Source organism: Salvia splendens, chromosome 3, assembly GCF_004379255.2.
Source record: "Salvia splendens isolate huo1 chromosome 3, SspV2, whole genome shotgun sequence".
In the NCBI taxonomy this organism is placed as follows: Eukaryota; Viridiplantae; Streptophyta; class Magnoliopsida; order Lamiales; family Lamiaceae; genus Salvia; species Salvia splendens.
In genome coordinates this window covers 10,270,282-10,287,368 of record NC_056034.1, presented here as the reverse complement: position 1 = coordinate 10,287,368, position 17,087 = coordinate 10,270,282, and the positions used below count along the sequence as shown (strand labels likewise).

The following is a 17,087-nucleotide window of genomic DNA, read 5'->3' as shown; positions in this document are numbered from 1 at the left end:
CCAACATTCACTTTCTAAAAATATCTTTGGATAAGGTATATAGAAAAAATATATCATCTATTTACCTTCTTAAAAAGAAAAATATATCATTCCAAAAAAGTAGTAATAAATTCTAAAGGGAAAAAATATCTAGAAAGGTAAATTATTTCTAAAATTAAAAAATAATACAGGATGCTTTCCAAAACATAAAGGTATAATGCATTCTCCCCTTATAGAACGATTTTTTATGAAAAGAATACAAATATAGTAGTTATAAGAATTTATTTCTCATTGATGGAGAGGTAAAAATACATATTTCAAATGAGAAAATATATAATACCTTCTCAAATATCTTTTCCTTAGAGAATGATTTTTCATGAAAAGAAGGTAAATGTGACAGTTATAAGATTTTAACTCTGCCCTTGGATTTGCTCTAAGAGCGGCCATTGGTCTTTTATCCATTTAGATGCATCTCCTAGCTAAGACTTACAAATTAATCTTGCTTGTTCTCATTAATTGTCACTTATATTATATTTGACAAGTGACCTCCAATTTACTTATTATCCTCTTACTTCAATTATTATGAATTTAATATATAAAAGTAAGATTCACGCCCACTAATTTTTTTTTTCCCACTTTTCTTAATAAGTCAACAATTTTATTAGAATCCACACCAATTAAAAAAATGAGACAATTGATATCCTTCATAAAAAAAGTCAACGTTATATATACGGGTGATAGTGAAATTAATTATATAGTACATGGAAAATTGCATACTGAAATTCTACCTCAAAGTGTAATTCTCACTTTAATCATAGAAATATAAACTGAATTAAAATCATAGAAAAATACTACTCGATGAGTTTGACTTGGTTTTCAACATTATAATATTATCAGTATCTATTAAATTTAACTATTATAAAAGTGGAAACTAAAAACTAGAGAACAAATACGGTATAGCCGGCTTTTTCTAGTTTTGTTTTTACTTTTGATAATAGAAAAGGAATGAAAAATCGTGTTTGATCTGTATCTCTATCAAATATGGAAACTGAACCAACCAAATACAAAAAACAGGTTATGCAGATCAGAAACTCATTGATTCTAATCTATTTTTGGTTTCATGACAATCTTTTAGAATTCGATCCAAATTATGAGTGGTTCAATCAGTCATCACATTGGCGAAGCTGAATAACTGCCACAAATAGTAAACAAAATATTATAGATTTAGTTAATGATAAATATAAAAGACGTTGTATATTACTACTAGAATTTTAGTGACAATAAATTTAATATCAAATAACAACAAATTGAAAATTATAAACCTTATTAAATAATAATCTCTTTCACTTTATTTTACAATTTAAAAGTTAATAAGTACTCCTACAACTTATAAAATCATCAAAGTCGTCATTTAATAGTACTACTAAATGTATTTATTCTTTTACAAAAAATCGATAAATCGCCGACGGCCGATTCACGGTGGGTTTGTATAATAAAGTAATTTTGGATTTATTGGATCATATCACATGATCCTATAAATAAGTAAATCCAATATATATATCATTGAGGAGCAGTTATTGTTTTCACTGAAAGGAAAATTGTAGAGTGATAAATTCCTACAAGGAATTAAACAGCACATTAATAACATGCACTGAACGTGGTGGGCAATAAAGTGTTATTTGTAATGCAATTTATTTCATTTTGAAAATAAGGTGATGTATTGATTTGATTTATTTATTGTGGGCTTAACGTTATAAATATGAACAATAGTAAATGTATCGAGTTAGGCCGTTGTGCAGTGATTATTTTCCAGTCCATATCGGCACTGGAATTCAGAGCCATATTTATTTATGAAGTGATGGAATTTTACAACTCACTCACTGTACACATCTAAATCTGTTTACAAAATTGCTTTTCCTGGTTTCATAGTTTATGGACAAATTGCTTTTCCTTTTCCTTTTCCTGCTTACAATCACTCATTTCCCTTTATCTAAACAGCAAATATTTTAATATATGTGTGTGATCGGACACGTGGTGCAAATGGGTGTTTTCTCCCTAATTGTTTAATTCTCAAACAGTCAAACGTCACAATTCACTTAAAAAAAAAGTCAACTATCAATCAATATGGTTTACTATTAACTAAATAGGCGAAATTGGTTTACTAATTTCTTCTCAACTATAAAAAGTGATCTAAAACCCAGTTTTCAGAAATTTCATGTCATCTTACACAATACCATAAGTCCATAACCTATTTTACACCTTCTACACATCTATACATCATTTGGGAAGAATTTTTAGGATATGAAAATAGTTGAGTTTGATATTCTCTGCTTATCATCCAATACTCAGGTCTCGTTTTACTTTTATAATTCATATTCTTAATATTTTTTTTTATTATTTGGCTAACATTTAATTGATTTGTGGTGTTACAATAATAGAGAGATGAGTAACAATACATCGCTATGAATAATTAACACTTTAGATCAAAAGAGCCAATGATGTTTGAGACTAGGTGTGAAAACCATAAATCTTAAGAACTAGTAACTGCTGGTAGTAGTTACATGCTCATGATGCAAAATTGCTCCAATGTGTAATCCATTATCAGAATGTTTTGAGAGAAAGTTTATAATTATATTTATAATCATCCTAGTACAACTTAGTCATAATTGAATATTGGATTTATTCATCTCCAAATGCAAGAGGTATAAAGAGAAAGTCATTTACCTCTTCATAAAGGTAAATAATATACCTTCTTAAAAGTAGTGAGTAGTGAATTTTAAGGAAAAAAAGGTAAATTTCAAGGGAAACGGGTAATTTGAAAAAGTATACAAAAACAAAATTAAAAAGATATTCCCTCCGTCCCTAAAATTTTGTAGTAACATTTTTTCATTTTCGCCCGTTCCACAAAATTTGTCACATTTCACTTTTTATCATTTTTGGTAGTAGACTTCATATTCCACTTACTCATTTCAACTCATATTTTATTATAAAATGTGGACTTAATCTCCATTAACTTTTTCAACTCACTTTCCATTACATTTCTTAGAACTCGTGCTTGGCCAAAGTGTGACAAAATTAAAGGAACGGAGAGATTAATAAAGTAGGAGAGATGAAAAAGTACTAAGCAGAGATAATAAAGCAAGAGAGAGGGAAAAGTAAGAAAGGAAAAATGTGTTACTTTATTTATACTCCTTTCATCCCTAGGTAGTTGACTCGTAGGAGTATTCTTTTATGGTTGTCTCAAGTTAGTTGAGTCATTTCCTTTTATAGTAAAAACTTTTATCATCTCTCATATTTTACTCTCTTATTTTATTTTATCTCTACTTTACCTTTTAACACATCAATTTCTTAAAATTGGAAAAATGACTCTACTACTCTAACGGATTGAGTACCATTTTTACCTTTAATATGGAGAAGAGGTAAAGAAACCTCTTTTAAATTGAAGAAGGTATAATACCTTTCGTGATAAGAAATTTTATGAAGAAAAGGTAAATATTATAATTATTTCCTTTTACCTCTGTATTTACCTTCTACTTTAGAGATGCTCTTGATTAACTGAAAAGCCAATGAAATCAATATCATGAAATTCCCTTATATAATTATAGCAAATCAGATTTTCTGTTTGCTATCTTTATTTATTATTGTTTATTTATGTTTAATTCGATAAAACAAACATTCAACCTATGTTTGCTAGATGTTGCACATAAGATTTACGTTAAAGTTCTTAGAAGCTCAATATTCGTCTACATGGATAGGATACCGGTGCGTACCTTAAGCTATACTGGAATAGTGTTTTTCTGTTTGCAGTCTTATTTTAGTTTTAATAAAAAAAATATAGTATTAAATTTTTTGGTGAGTTCACATCTAGAAAAAAACAAAATAAACTAAAATGAATAAAATATCATCAATCATGATTAAAAACACACATATAATTCGTTTTAAAAAATCGCGTTTAAGTCCCATATTCTAAAAGCTACCTAATTAAGCACGTATGTAATGTATCATAATTACCAAAACGTCGTAAAATATTCAATGATACCATTGTTGCGAGAATATAATAACATTGTAAAAGAACATGTAGTGAAACACTATGAATTAATTAAGAATAACACATACACTAACCTTTTATTTATGCATGTGAACTGAACTCTAATGACTATCAAGAAACGTCCATTTCAGCATCTATCGACAAACAAATATTTTATTTTTAAGAGTTGAAAAAATAGTAACACTTCAAAGTAGTAGTAGAATGTTTTTTTTTATAATAAGTGCTCGCTAATGACAAGGCTTGAGAAATGAGAAATTATAAGTCTGTTGATAAAAAGAAAAGAGGCATGGTGTGACCACACTAGTAGAATGTTTTAAGGCAAAAAAGAAAGCTAGAGAAAGGGAGCGTATGAGAAGTCATTAGCAGTAAGGAGAGGGTGGCGCCACAGTCATCAATAGTCTCAGTAATGACATCCACAGACTGCCATTGTGAGGCACACAACTCGATAGCCTTAACTGCAGCCATACCAAATCCAAGAATATTAACAACTTGCATCAAATTGGTTGGTCATCCTCAGTTCCTCATTCCTTCCCTCCTTAACCAACTGGACTCGCTCCACAAATATCCACCTTTCCTGCATTCATAGCGGATTTCCATGGTATGAATGTCATCATAAAACTACCATCAACACAAGCAGACACTCCTCGCATATCAGACCATCCAACTTCAAATTCCTTACAGTCACAGATAAAGCTTCTTAACATATCTTTTAGTCCACATTTGAAACATGCCAAGTCCAATTATAAGTAGGATCAGATCATCAGATATGTATATATTGTGTAGCAGTAATAATCTAGAATAAGTACATGTTTAATTCTGTGCACCAGTCTCAGTAGGTCCTCATCTAGTTTACACCACTTCCATTAGAGAATAATTCTCCTAGAAAAATAAAAACATAATGATGTGGTGTAAGTACGGCTAATATTAAGTCAAACAGGCCTACAAACAAAACTAAAGCATCATACACAGTTGGAGAGTCGACTATCCTTTTACCTCAAACTATCCAGAGCATAAGAAATCGTTCCTTTGCATGTGGCTAATCATTCCCATACTGCCTATCTGTTCTTACAAGTATAGAGCAAGTCAAAACCAAGTACATATGCATGATTCAAGTAGCAGTAACAAAATAATCATCTCCAATCCTGCTGTAAAAAAGTATAAAAGGTAACACACACTGAACAAAAGGTATTGTCAGAGCCAGTAAAATAATTAAGAACAAATACTCTGCATAAATGTTGATGACCAATACCTTACTGTTAATGATGCAGTGATGCACTTGAGATTTTGTCTACAAATGAGCTTAGTTTTTTCAGGCTACAACTAATTTCCGGTATAGCCGACAAGTAAAGCATTTAAGATTTTACAGTTCCAGATAAATTGAATTATAAGAATGAATTCTGAATCATATAAAGTCACTTATATCAGTTAGCTTCAAATACTAGCTATATGTACATGTACTGAATCCAGAAGATAAAAAAATATGGAGATTTGGCCAGAATGATAGGAGCTAATGCCTCGACCAGAAACTACAAAATCATGTGGCATTCAGTCCTTGACTAAATCATCATAAAAATTAAGAGGAAAAGGGTACAAACATTCAAAAAATCCACCTCATGACTAAGTTAGAAGGATTGTAACCCAGAAATCTGTCGGAACTTCTCATAAGAGACCCAGAATACAAACTGCCAAGGTCCAAGCCTAGCCCATGTTGGGAGGAATCCCTTCCACAATGCCCTCAATCCCTCAACCTTAACTGTTTTCACAAGGCAATCATAGGAATTTCTATACTTTATCTTGTCTTCCACTGAAGCAGACTGATTCATCATTCTAGTCTTAACAACATCTGCAGGACAGCTTAAAGCAGTGGCTGAAAGGCCAGACATTACGGAAGATAGAGTGTGAGCATAAATATCGTCATCACAGATCTGGTTCTTGATTATGAACCTTTTGGCATGATCATAACAAGCTAATTCTCCCATGTTTACTAAAAATGCTCTTTGCACATTTGCAGAAACACCTTTCCAGAGGCCTAATATTCCTTCAGCATTAATAATCTTGTTCAGGGCATCAAAAAGCCCTGCATACCGGGGCTGGAGTCCCTGGCTCAAAATAAGGCCATCTGCTTGCATCCTTACTTTGATGAGATCCGCAGGGCTAGTAATGACCTATACTGGAAAAGCAAATGTAAATATAATGCAAACAATAACTAGATTTAGAAGAGCATGATTTGACATTTATCGACATCAGTACTTTTCCATCAAAGGAAAAACATGCTTTTTAATATTATTCTGCAGTAATTATTTGAGAAATGTATCATCTAAAAGATGTAAAATTCTAATAATTGTTGCTTGATTAGATAACATAAATAAACATAAATCCATTCAAAATTTAATTCATGTTGATGTTGCCTTTGAAGCACATAAAAGATAAGGTAAAGGTATACTAAAAATTCTTTAGTTGCAAGTACAAGGATAATCTATATGTGTTCAAAAATCAGAACACTCAGGGAGAAACTAAGTAGCATCAGTTATTAAGAAGTATTTATACGAAGACTCTGGACTCCAGAATCGACGATCTACAAGGTATGCAATAAAAGCTTCAATAATATAACACACTGAACAACATAGAAATGAAGAAATGCTACAAAACCCAAATTCATGAGTTATCCATCTAAGCATTTTTCTACAGCGTAAACATAGACACGTGTAACTTCTCAGTAAACAACAAGGGATAATTAATTCAACCCATTCACAACCTGATCATGAATGCTGATAAACCATAGTATTATTATGAATTCAACTTGTTCACTCTGCTATTTGGTAGTTGTACCGAACACCAAAACTCTCAATGCTTACCATGACATGACAGGAAAACAGCTAAAGAAAAACCAAATTTTCACAAATATCTCATTCATCCTGCCTACCCTTAACAGATACCATAACAATGCATCTTCCTTCCAGCCAGCATATTATCTTTAACACCAATTTATGAATCATCATCCCTTAATATATTAATGAACAACATATAAATGTGCCTATGAATATTGTTTTTTAGACCCAAACCAATTCAAAATATGGTTCAGCGTCTATCAATTTGCCAAAAGATTATCCTCTGGGGGCGTTAGCTTTAGCTGATAACTTGAATATATATATATATATATATATATATATATATATATATATATATATATATATATATATAAAGACAATATGTTAATCCACCATATACTTTGATGAATTATGCAACTCTGAATGTGTTGGATCATGCAATCATCCTTCAAGTACTCAATCACATACATACTGGAAGTCCAGTCTATAACCCGAATGAAGTGACCCTCCCTAACAGTCTAACTCTCTAATTCATTTATACAATTCTTTCTTTAAATAGCTACCGAGTAGGATATGAATCAATAAATAGTTTTTCCATTATTTTAATCATACAGGCTTCTTCAGAAAAATACATTTCTCCTAATCAATCAATTCCAAACTCAAAACAGCATGAATTTTCCATGTATTCAGAATGTCTATTCTCTAAAAATAAGTAAAGCAAATCTACTCCATGAATAAATCAAAACTAAGAATTTTAAGGATGAAAATCGTAGTGTTATTGTATTCGGCATCTAAGGAGAAATAAATAAAAAAATCCGCGCACGAAGTGTGTGCAATATTTATGCAATTGAATAGAAAAATCAAGCGAAACCTACCTGAGCAATAGCTCCAGAAATCCCACCGATTACTGCTTTGCCGTAAAGGGGGAGAGAACGATCAGACGATCGCACAAATTTGTTGCGCAAATGCTCGTAGCCGACAATTCGAGTAGGAGTGTAGAACATGTGACGAAAAACAGCGGGAGACAGGCCTCTATACATTCCCAAAAGGCCTTCGTTCCGAGCTATCTCGAGCGCGATCCTGAACGCCGACGCTGGGCGGAGAGACTGAACGGACTCGCCGTGGAGCTGGAGGTGAGTTTTGAGAAGATCGATCGGGAATGTCGTCGTCTCGGCCACCATTGCCGCGACTGACGTCACGGCCATCTTCTTCACCCCTCGGTCACCGGCGTCCATTACAAGGCGCTGTTTGAATGAGAAAGCTTGGACTTGAAACAGCTTTTTGTTTTTACTCGACCGATAGTTATTGGGCTTGATTGTTTGGGTTTCGTGAAAAAACATTCGGTTCCTAGGCCCAATATTTAATAGCTATGGCCCATTCATGCGATAATGAATGAATCCATTATACTAAATGGAAACTTATCCATTGAACTAACTGAGCCCACGGTATTGTGTAGTTTATCCTATGATTATATTTTTAGGGCATGTTCGGCTTTATAATATTATATCTCTTAATTAAATATATATTATGTTTAGTTCATTAGATTGAATCTTATAATGCATAATCATATGATAACAAGTCATACTCACCTCTCTCTCTTCAACTAAAATAATCACACAGCTTAATCGTAAAATGAATAATCATTTGTATAAAAACTTCATGAACCTCTCGTAATTTTTCTAATTAAATTTTATGTTCTCACTTGTAACTTTTCCGTCCTTTCAAAATATAATAAAAGCCCATCCTTTCTCAGTAGTGTACTAGTAATTCATAAAAACATCCAAAGTTTCTCTTGTGCTACATACAATGAATCTTTTCGTACTCAAACATATATAAAAAGCAGTAAATTTAAAGAATCTATAAGTAGTTTTTATTTATAATTGCATAGAACTTAACCAATAAAACATGGAGTAATTCAGAGAGACTACTATAATAGGTGGAATTACTGGAATAATATGGGGTCGCATTATAATATATTGCAGGATTTATTTAATTGGGTATGCACCATTGAACAAAGCAAGATATATTTGATTTAGATGTCAGCTTCTACTATAGAATATACTACTATTAAAAATATATGAGGTGGTACTCAAATTAAACCACATTTTATCAAAGAAGACATTTGGAATTAATATTATAGGTACATTACACACTCTAATATACTCCCTCCGTCCCATCTCAAATGATTGACTGCTTTTCGGCACGTGTTTGGGAGAATGATAATAAATAGTTAAAGTGAAGAGAAAGTAAAGTAAGTAAGAAAATAATCTAGACACGACTCTCTTTATCTTACTTTACTTTCTTTTTACTTTAACTATTTATTATCATCTTCGCAAAACAACCGAAAAAATAAATCAATCATTTTAGCATCATGATTTCACACAGTAACTGTTTCGATTCGTGAACATGGTGTGCTAACATGTTTATAATTGTGGGGCGATCCTGCCGGGAGACCTCAGATACAGGTTATTATTATTTTTCTTTGTATGCGAATACTTACGATATAATAATACCAACACCTTAAGAAAATTAAAATAACATATCTTCCCAACTTCAAATTTGTTTAATAAAAAAGGAACGCTTTGATGATAAGAAACCCTAACTAGCTAATCTTATCTAATCATGAGAGAAGCAACAACAATATCTTAATTGGCAACATTAACCCTAAACCCTAATCTAGATTAGCACATTTTTCCCTTAATCACCCCTACAACGTGGGCACCTCCATCATCGGCGAGCTCACCAAATTCAGCAAGTAATTCCAATAATTCTTACAATCTTCAAATTCTCCGACGAGGGGAAGTGGGTCGGAATCTTGACTAAACGGAGCAAATTCCGGCAGCCCACAGTCTGCGTAAACATCGTCCAGCTGATACGAAAAGTCCATTTTGCCCTCCTCCTCGGCAGCGTAGCCATCCACACGTCCCACGCCGTAGTCGCTCGGCGCCACCGGAGGAGCCGGGAGGCTGTTGCAGGAGAAGTTTAGGGTCGAGGTCGGCGACTCAAGGCTGCTGCTGCAGCTCGCGGCTGAGCTGAAGAAGCAGCTGGGGATGGCGCTCGACTGCCACACCTTCAGCACGTCCAGACACGGCGGCGGCGCGGCCATGAGCCGCGGCGGAGGCGGAGGCGGAGTGGAATGTTTGTGGAGGAACGGGAGTTTGTACATGAGCTTCGACTCGCGGGCAAGGCGGCCCTCGGCTTCGAGGCGAGCGGCTTCCCACTGCGCCATATGGCTGAGTTCGGCGTGCTGCTGCGACTTAGCCGAGCCGGACCGGTTGTTCTTCGGCTTGTGGGTTGCCGGGTCGATGCCCATCCGCGTCAACCGTTTCTTCAGCCGAGTGTTCCAGTAGTTCTTGATCTCATTATCGGTACGTTTAGGTAAATGAGCCGCTATTACTGACCACCTGAACATTAGATTATTACCAAAGCTAATTAGCAAATATAACCAACCTGATAGATGAATGTCGTAGATACACGTCACTATGAATTCAGACATTTTCTATTGGAGTAACAAAATACTACAATGATTATTCATTACTCTTAAAAGAATATTCCACTCATAATTGATGCCAAAAAAATGATATGATTAAAGGAGCAACGTTTTAATTACATACGTTAATTTATTAGTACCTAGTATTTTTATATACTTTATCTACGCTCCAAAACTCGTCACCATCTTAGCATCGGAACTCAAATAAAAATGACCCATGTAAACGAAAAATACTTGATAAATTTGGTATCACATAGCCGTTTCTGTTAAACATTTTTTAAAAAAAAAACCGACAAACCAAATTGTGTTTACCCTAGCTAGTAAGATGTGAAATTTAAAATATTGAAAATACTACTCCCTCATTCCTCGAATAGATGTCCCATTTTTTAACAGCTTGAGTTTCAAGAAATTATTTGAATTTGTAAAATAAAGTGGTAGAAAAAATTAGCGGATTATGAATATAATAGGGTATACTTTTATATATTGATTGTATAATTAAATATAACTGTCCAATAAATTACTGGAAAAGTAATGTAAAATAAAATAAAATATTTATTAACGAACGAAAAAAAAATTAATGAAGGGAGTATCATAATTTTGTACTCCCTCCGTCCCATTAAATATGCAACATTTGATTTTCGGCACGGGATTTTATGTAGTGTTGTTTTGTGAGTTAATGAAGAGAGGGTAAAGTAAGAGAGAAGAAAAGGTAGAGAGAGTATTGTTTCCATTTTTAGAAATGTTTCATTTTTAATGGGACAGACCAAAAAGGAAAACGTTTTAATTCTAATGGGACAGATGGAGTAGGTAGGAGTATGTTTTATACAAAAAGTCAATGCTTTGAAAATAGAAAAACATATGTTGGGATTTGAAGCTTTGAAGGTTTGGGCGCAGAAAGCTAAAACTGGAAAGTAAACAAAGACAATGAATGATTATGATTGATAATGTTTTAGAATGACCTGTTGCCTAAAAGAGCATGGAGCCTAATGATTGTCTTCTCCTCGTAATTGCTGAACTTTCCTCTCTTGATATCTGGTCTCAGATAGTTCGTCCACCTCAATCTACAGCTCTTCCCACATCTCTCCAACCCTGTAAAATAAAAAAAAAATCAATATTTCTCTTTTCGTTACATATATTAATTCATGAAAAAACAAAAGCAGCACCAGCTTTAGTAGGGAGAGTTCGCCAGCTGCCATGGCCATGTTGTTCGATATATGTGAGCAGTTTCTGATCTTCCTCTCTGCTCCACGGCCCTTTCTTCAGCTCCGCCTTGGGATCGTTGCCGCTTGCTTCTTTTCCTATCATTTCTAGGGTTTCACTTAATATTCTCACAGCAACACGCACTACAAGGTGAGAGGGAAATACTTTAATCAGAGAGATTCAGAATCTGAGGTGATGATTTCCGTGTACACAGTATATATACATGACTAAATAGGAGTATGAATTAATGCGTTGGTTACTCTATAGTAGTATTCTTTGAGGAGATTATAAATATTTTACCTAATCAAATTTATGAGGGAAACCACCTATGTTTAATTATTCGATACAACATTATGGAACAATAATTCAAAATTTCTGTGATGCGTATTTCCAAGAGATTGAGGGAGAAATAGAAAATTTAATGCTAGCTGTCTGACCATTAAAGGGGAGTGACGTCAGGATTAGGACCAGTGATTATAGGATGATAGCATGAGTGCTCGAGCCTGTCGTTCATGTCTATTTATGAAATGGGCCACCTAAATTTTAGAGTCTCTATCAGTCATAAATTAAAATGATCTCACTCGGATACAGTTTGTTATTTTACTGGGAGATATGTTTATACTCTAAATTATTACCTCTCGATCCAATAAAAATATACTCATATTATTTTGTAAATAAGATGATTATTATACATAATTGGTAAAGTAATAATAAAAATAAAAAAAATATATGAAAATGGTGTTAATGATTGTGAGGTCCATGTTATTAGTTGTTTAAAACTGTCTTTATTTAGAATTGACCTACATAATTTTATTAAATGACTCAAAATAGTAAAATTAATTAATTTTTTTAGAGGTACGAGACCCTTTATTTTCACATTTGTTAACATTTGATTTGATTTATTTTTTTAATATAGATATCTTTATCTCACACATATTATAAATTAAAGATTTGTAGAGCCTTTGATAAAAATCAAGGAATCAATTAATTAAATTATTTTGTATTCATATTTTGTTTAATAATAAAATGTGAGTGAGATAATTAATAAGATAATTATTCACGAAACTAAAATGGCAAATTAGGATGATTAATAACGAACATAAGGAGTAATTACTTTTATCTTGTGAAAAATAAAAATAGTAAAACTGAATAAGTGATAATATAAAATTGAAGCAATGAGTAATAAGTTTGAATAAGTGAGCAGTGAGCACTGTGTTGGTTAATTTCCGTGTTTAATTTAATTACCTAAAATTAAGTTGTTGGTATTTTGAAATTGTGTATTTGAAAAGAAACGTGGCATTTTTATTTTTATTTTAAAAAGAAAATGGAATTAGAAATTAAAGGAAATGAAATATACTCCCTCCGTCCCATTAAATATGCAACATTTGCTTTTTGGCACGGGATTTTATGTAGTGTTGTTTTGTGAGTTAATGAAGATGGTAAAGTAAGAGAGAAGAAAAAATAGAAAGAGTATTGTTTCCATTTTTAGTAACGTTTCATTTTTAATTGGACAGACCGAAAATGAAAACGTTTTATTTCTAATGGGACATGGGAGTATATAAAATGGATGTAGAAAAGGAAATTTAAATGAGAGGAAAACAAAGAGAGAGAAAAGGAAAAGAAAAATAAACGGTAAAAAAAGGAAAGGACGGAAAAAAGGGAAAAGGAATAGTATAACATAGGGCGACTGTATTGTGGTGGGCTATGCTCCCCAAGACAAAATTAAATTAGGGAATTAATTATGCTTTCCCAATATATACTCCATCGTCCTATAAAAATATGTGCATGTAAAACAACACAATAATTAATATATAATTAATAAAGTAAAAAAAGAAAGAGAATAGTAGTTAAAGTGATAATAGTGGTACTGTGACTCACATAATTAATAATTAGGTGGTGTTCGGTGGGGAGTGATCATTTGCTAACTAATTAGCAATCACAAATTAAGATCAAATCTTAGCCATTAGATTAGGAGATCTAGTGGTTGAAATAATGACATATGGATTATATTTTAAATTAAAAAAATTATTAAATAAACTTAAAGGGTATTAATGTCAATTCTCTCACATCAAAATCATCTTAAAACTTTAAATTTATGTAACTCTCTTGATTTAAATTATTTTTCACAAAAAATATATCAAATTAAAGATAATTTTATAAGGATTCCAACGAGATCTCAATTGCATATGTTTCGACAATGTTCGGATGATGAAATTTGATAAATTATATTTCAATTTTCTTACATGATAATAAGCAAATTTTATCAACAAATGTAAAAAAAATGTCAATATATTGAAAAGTTTATGAATTGAAATACTCACGTACCACAATGTTGGAATTTGTTGGTGAAGTACCAAATTTCTTTGAGAATGTCGCCTTAGATGTGACCATGTACTTGTTCTTCGCGCATAGAAACACAACAACACGTTATGGTACAACACAAGTTCAACTCATACTTCCCTTTATACCTTTTTACATTCCTTTCTCATTGATTTTTATATTTTCACTTTTTAATTATTAATTAATTTTATTTTTTATTACCAAAAAGTTTATGAATTGAAATACTCACATACCATAGTGTTGGAATTTGTTGATGAAGTTCCAAATTTCTTTGAGAAGGTCGGCTTAGATGTGACCATGAACTTGTTCTTCGCGCATAGAAACACGTCAACCAGTAACCTTTAGAATTTTAGAAGCACATCTTAAGTTGGATGGTCACTACCGACGATAGAGCTAGAACATCTTTGCTTGTCCCGCCAATCAATGACGTTGTTACATTTCATTTTTAATTCATGTTATGCATTACTTCCTTCGTCTTATTTAGTTTCATTTTGACTTGGCATGGGTTTTAGAAATTGTTTGACTTTGTGAAGAAAAATGAAAAAAATGAGTTAGTGGGATGTGAGTTCCACTTTTATATATTGGTTTTATAATATAATGCGAGTTTAATGATTTAGTTGAAAGGTGGTGTCCACTTACCTAAAATGAAAAAAAAAAAGCAAATGAGACTTTAAGACGCGGACATCCCGAAATGGCAAAATAGGATATTTTTCACGGATGAAGGGAGTATATGTTGGTTGCTGGGGATTACAAGAGATACAACCGGGCGTAATACAACCCAAAAGAAAGAACACAAAAGGAGAAACTGAACTTAAAATTACAACAGAAAATCGAAACAACTAAACCGTGAATTAGCCGAGTCGAGGAGGCCTCTTCCCGCAAGACGAGATACGCCCCGGTAGTGCTCTCGGTTTGGCATGTCGTCCCCAAAGGTAAAACGGCTACGTCTCTGGTGAAGCAGCACCGCAATCAACAGAGCTCCGGCGAACTGGATGGGGGAGAGGGCAGAGCTTTCGACAGAAAAACAATGCAGAGAGAGGGAGAGAGCTTATGAATGCAGAGAATGCTTGTTTGTGTGTAGTAATGCAGTGGTATGGCTAGCCTATTTATAGGCCAAGCCACCATGCAGGGTCAACCAAGCCATTGAAGGCTCATCATGGCAGATTCGTAACCGTCGTCGGTTACAGGCGTGTGGCAGGAGTGTGTCTTTCGCGTGTGGATTTCTTATGTGGCAGCCGTGACTGTGCCTCGCTTGACGATGTGTCAAGCCACTCGGACTGCTGACTCAGCGGTGGTCTAAAAAGATTAGTTTGGGCCAAGAACCAAGCCCAAAGACCACCCAAAGACCAATTGCCAATTGCTAAGATCCAAGTCCAAGTCCAAGTCCAAGATCGGGATCGGGATCGGGCCCGCGAGCACGAGCACGGGCTCGGGCTCGGGCGGGCGGCGGCGGCGTGTGCGTGTGCGCGCGTGTGGGCTCTTTCACCCATCTTGGTCCACTATAATTATTAAGTAACATAAAGTCACTTAATTTAAACACATTAAAATATGTGTTAATCCTTTAATGTGGGATAATTAACACTAGTTAATTATTCCCTAAGCTCCAACTCCAAGCTTTAATTAAAAGCTAATTATGCCCAACTTTAATCCACTATTTCTCACTCACCGGAAATCGGATTTGAGAAAGTGAATATACTACATTTATCTACGTAAAATGTAGATCGACGCTATGTCATTTAATTTCACAAAATTAAATGTCTCGTCACATTTATTATTTGGTCAAAATCCATTGACCGGGCATATTTAATCCATGATTTTTATAATCCCCCACATGAGTGGAAATAGTCGAATGCATATGCATGCAGACACAAGCTCAACCCTCGAGAGGTATATAAGCATAAGGATAGGTAGTTGTTGGCTTTGAACCTTCCATAGTCGACACCATCGGATACACAGGCGGCTTAGTAGCGCGATGCTTTGAACTAATCCCCCACGGCGTGCACCGAGACAATGGTGTTAACGCTTAAACACCTCAACCTCATCCATTCTCACGTTTTGTGTCTGTTGCGGTCTTGGACCCCACTTTGGATCCATAAGTGCGTTTTATGAAGCGACCACACTTCGCACTTACATAGGTGATTCTTAGTCAAGTACCTTGTCATACTTGGTCTCTTTGAGAAGTCCATCTCTTTGAGATATTTAAGAACCATTAAAAGTCATAGACTTAGCCTGTACCACTAGGCAAGTTCTCCAACACTCTATTGCTCTCTAGGGAATAGATATAGTTGAGTGTTTCTCATGAACTCTCATAGCTTAGTTGTCCCTTTGAACAAAGTTCTTGGGATCTCCAGTCATCATGGTTGGGTTACCACTATGATAATTCTTTAGTTTGTGGATTTCAAACTCATTCCCTCTAGCAACTTATTCATTTGATCACGGTTTAACCCTTTGGTTAGCGGATCCGCTAGATTATCTATTGACTTCACATAGTCAATTGTAATCACTCATGTTGTGATCAAATGTCTCACGGTGTTATGTGGTCGACGTATATGTCGAGACTTACCGTTATAGAAACCATTGTTTGCCCTTCAATAGCTGCTTGGCTATCGCAGTGGATCAGCACTGGTGGCACTGGCTTAGACCAACATGGAATATCTTCAAATAAGTTCTTAAGCCACTCGACTTCCTCACCAGCCTTATCTAAGGCAATGAACTCCGATTCCATTGTTGATCGGGCTATACATGTCTGTTTTGTGGATTTCCACGATACAACACCACCCCAATAGTAAAGACGTATCCACTTGTTGAAAGTGAGTCTCTATTATCGGATATCCAGTTCGCATTACAGTACCCTTCAAGTACCGGGGGGTATCTCGAGAAGTGTAGCCCATGATTTTGAGTATGTTTTAAATATCTCAAAACCCTCACAAGAGCTCTCCAATGCTCTTTGCTAGGATTGCTCGTGTAACGACTCAACTTGTTCACGGCACAAGCAATGTCAGGCCTAGTACAATTAGTCAAGTACATAATGCACCCGATGACCCGTGCATACTCTTCTTGTGCAACGGGCTCGCCTTTGTTTTTGCTCAAGTGAACGTCGAGTTCAATTGGAGTCTTAACCGGCGCGCCATCATAGGGCTTGAATTTATACAATATCTTCTCAACATAATGTGATTGTGTTAAGATGATTCCATCAGACGTT

At 34.2% G+C, this 17,087-nt stretch overlaps 2 protein-coding genes across 5 annotated transcripts; both read right to left on the bottom strand.

Moving 5' to 3' along the window:
• Positions 1-4,218: 4,218 nt before the first annotated feature.
• On the bottom strand, positions 4,219-8,090 carry LOC121794845 (mitochondrial uncoupling protein 3-like). Of its 4 annotated transcripts, none has more exons than XM_042193203.1 (4): positions 7,731-8,090; positions 5,021-6,192; positions 4,834-4,906; positions 4,219-4,601 (listed from the first exon to the last, which is right to left on the bottom strand). In XM_042193203.1, exons 1-2 carry the CDS (start codon positions 8,088-8,090, stop codon positions 5,650-5,652), a joined length of 903 nt encoding a protein of 300 aa, XP_042049137.1. In that variant the 3' UTR covers positions 4,219-4,601; positions 4,834-4,906; positions 5,021-5,649. The 4 variants fall into 4 exon arrangements, with proteins under 4 accessions (XP_042049137.1, XP_042049138.1, XP_042049136.1 ...); XM_042193204.1 differs by having other exon boundaries at positions 4,219-4,906; positions 5,021-5,086; positions 5,638-6,192; XM_042193202.1 differs by lacking the exon at positions 4,834-4,906 and having other exon boundaries at positions 5,021-5,086; positions 5,638-6,192.
• A 1,307-nt stretch (positions 8,091-9,397) lies between these two features.
• LOC121794844 (transcription factor MYB106-like) lies at positions 9,398-11,715 on the bottom strand. Its single transcript, XM_042193200.1, has 3 exons — positions 11,509-11,715; positions 11,305-11,434; positions 9,398-10,259 (listed from the first exon to the last, which is right to left on the bottom strand). The coding sequence occupies exons 1-3, from the start codon at positions 11,648-11,650 to the stop codon at positions 9,563-9,565; spliced, it is 969 nt and encodes a 322-aa protein (XP_042049134.1). The 5' UTR covers positions 11,651-11,715; the 3' UTR covers positions 9,398-9,562.
• Positions 11,716-17,087: the final 5,372 nt, after the last annotated feature.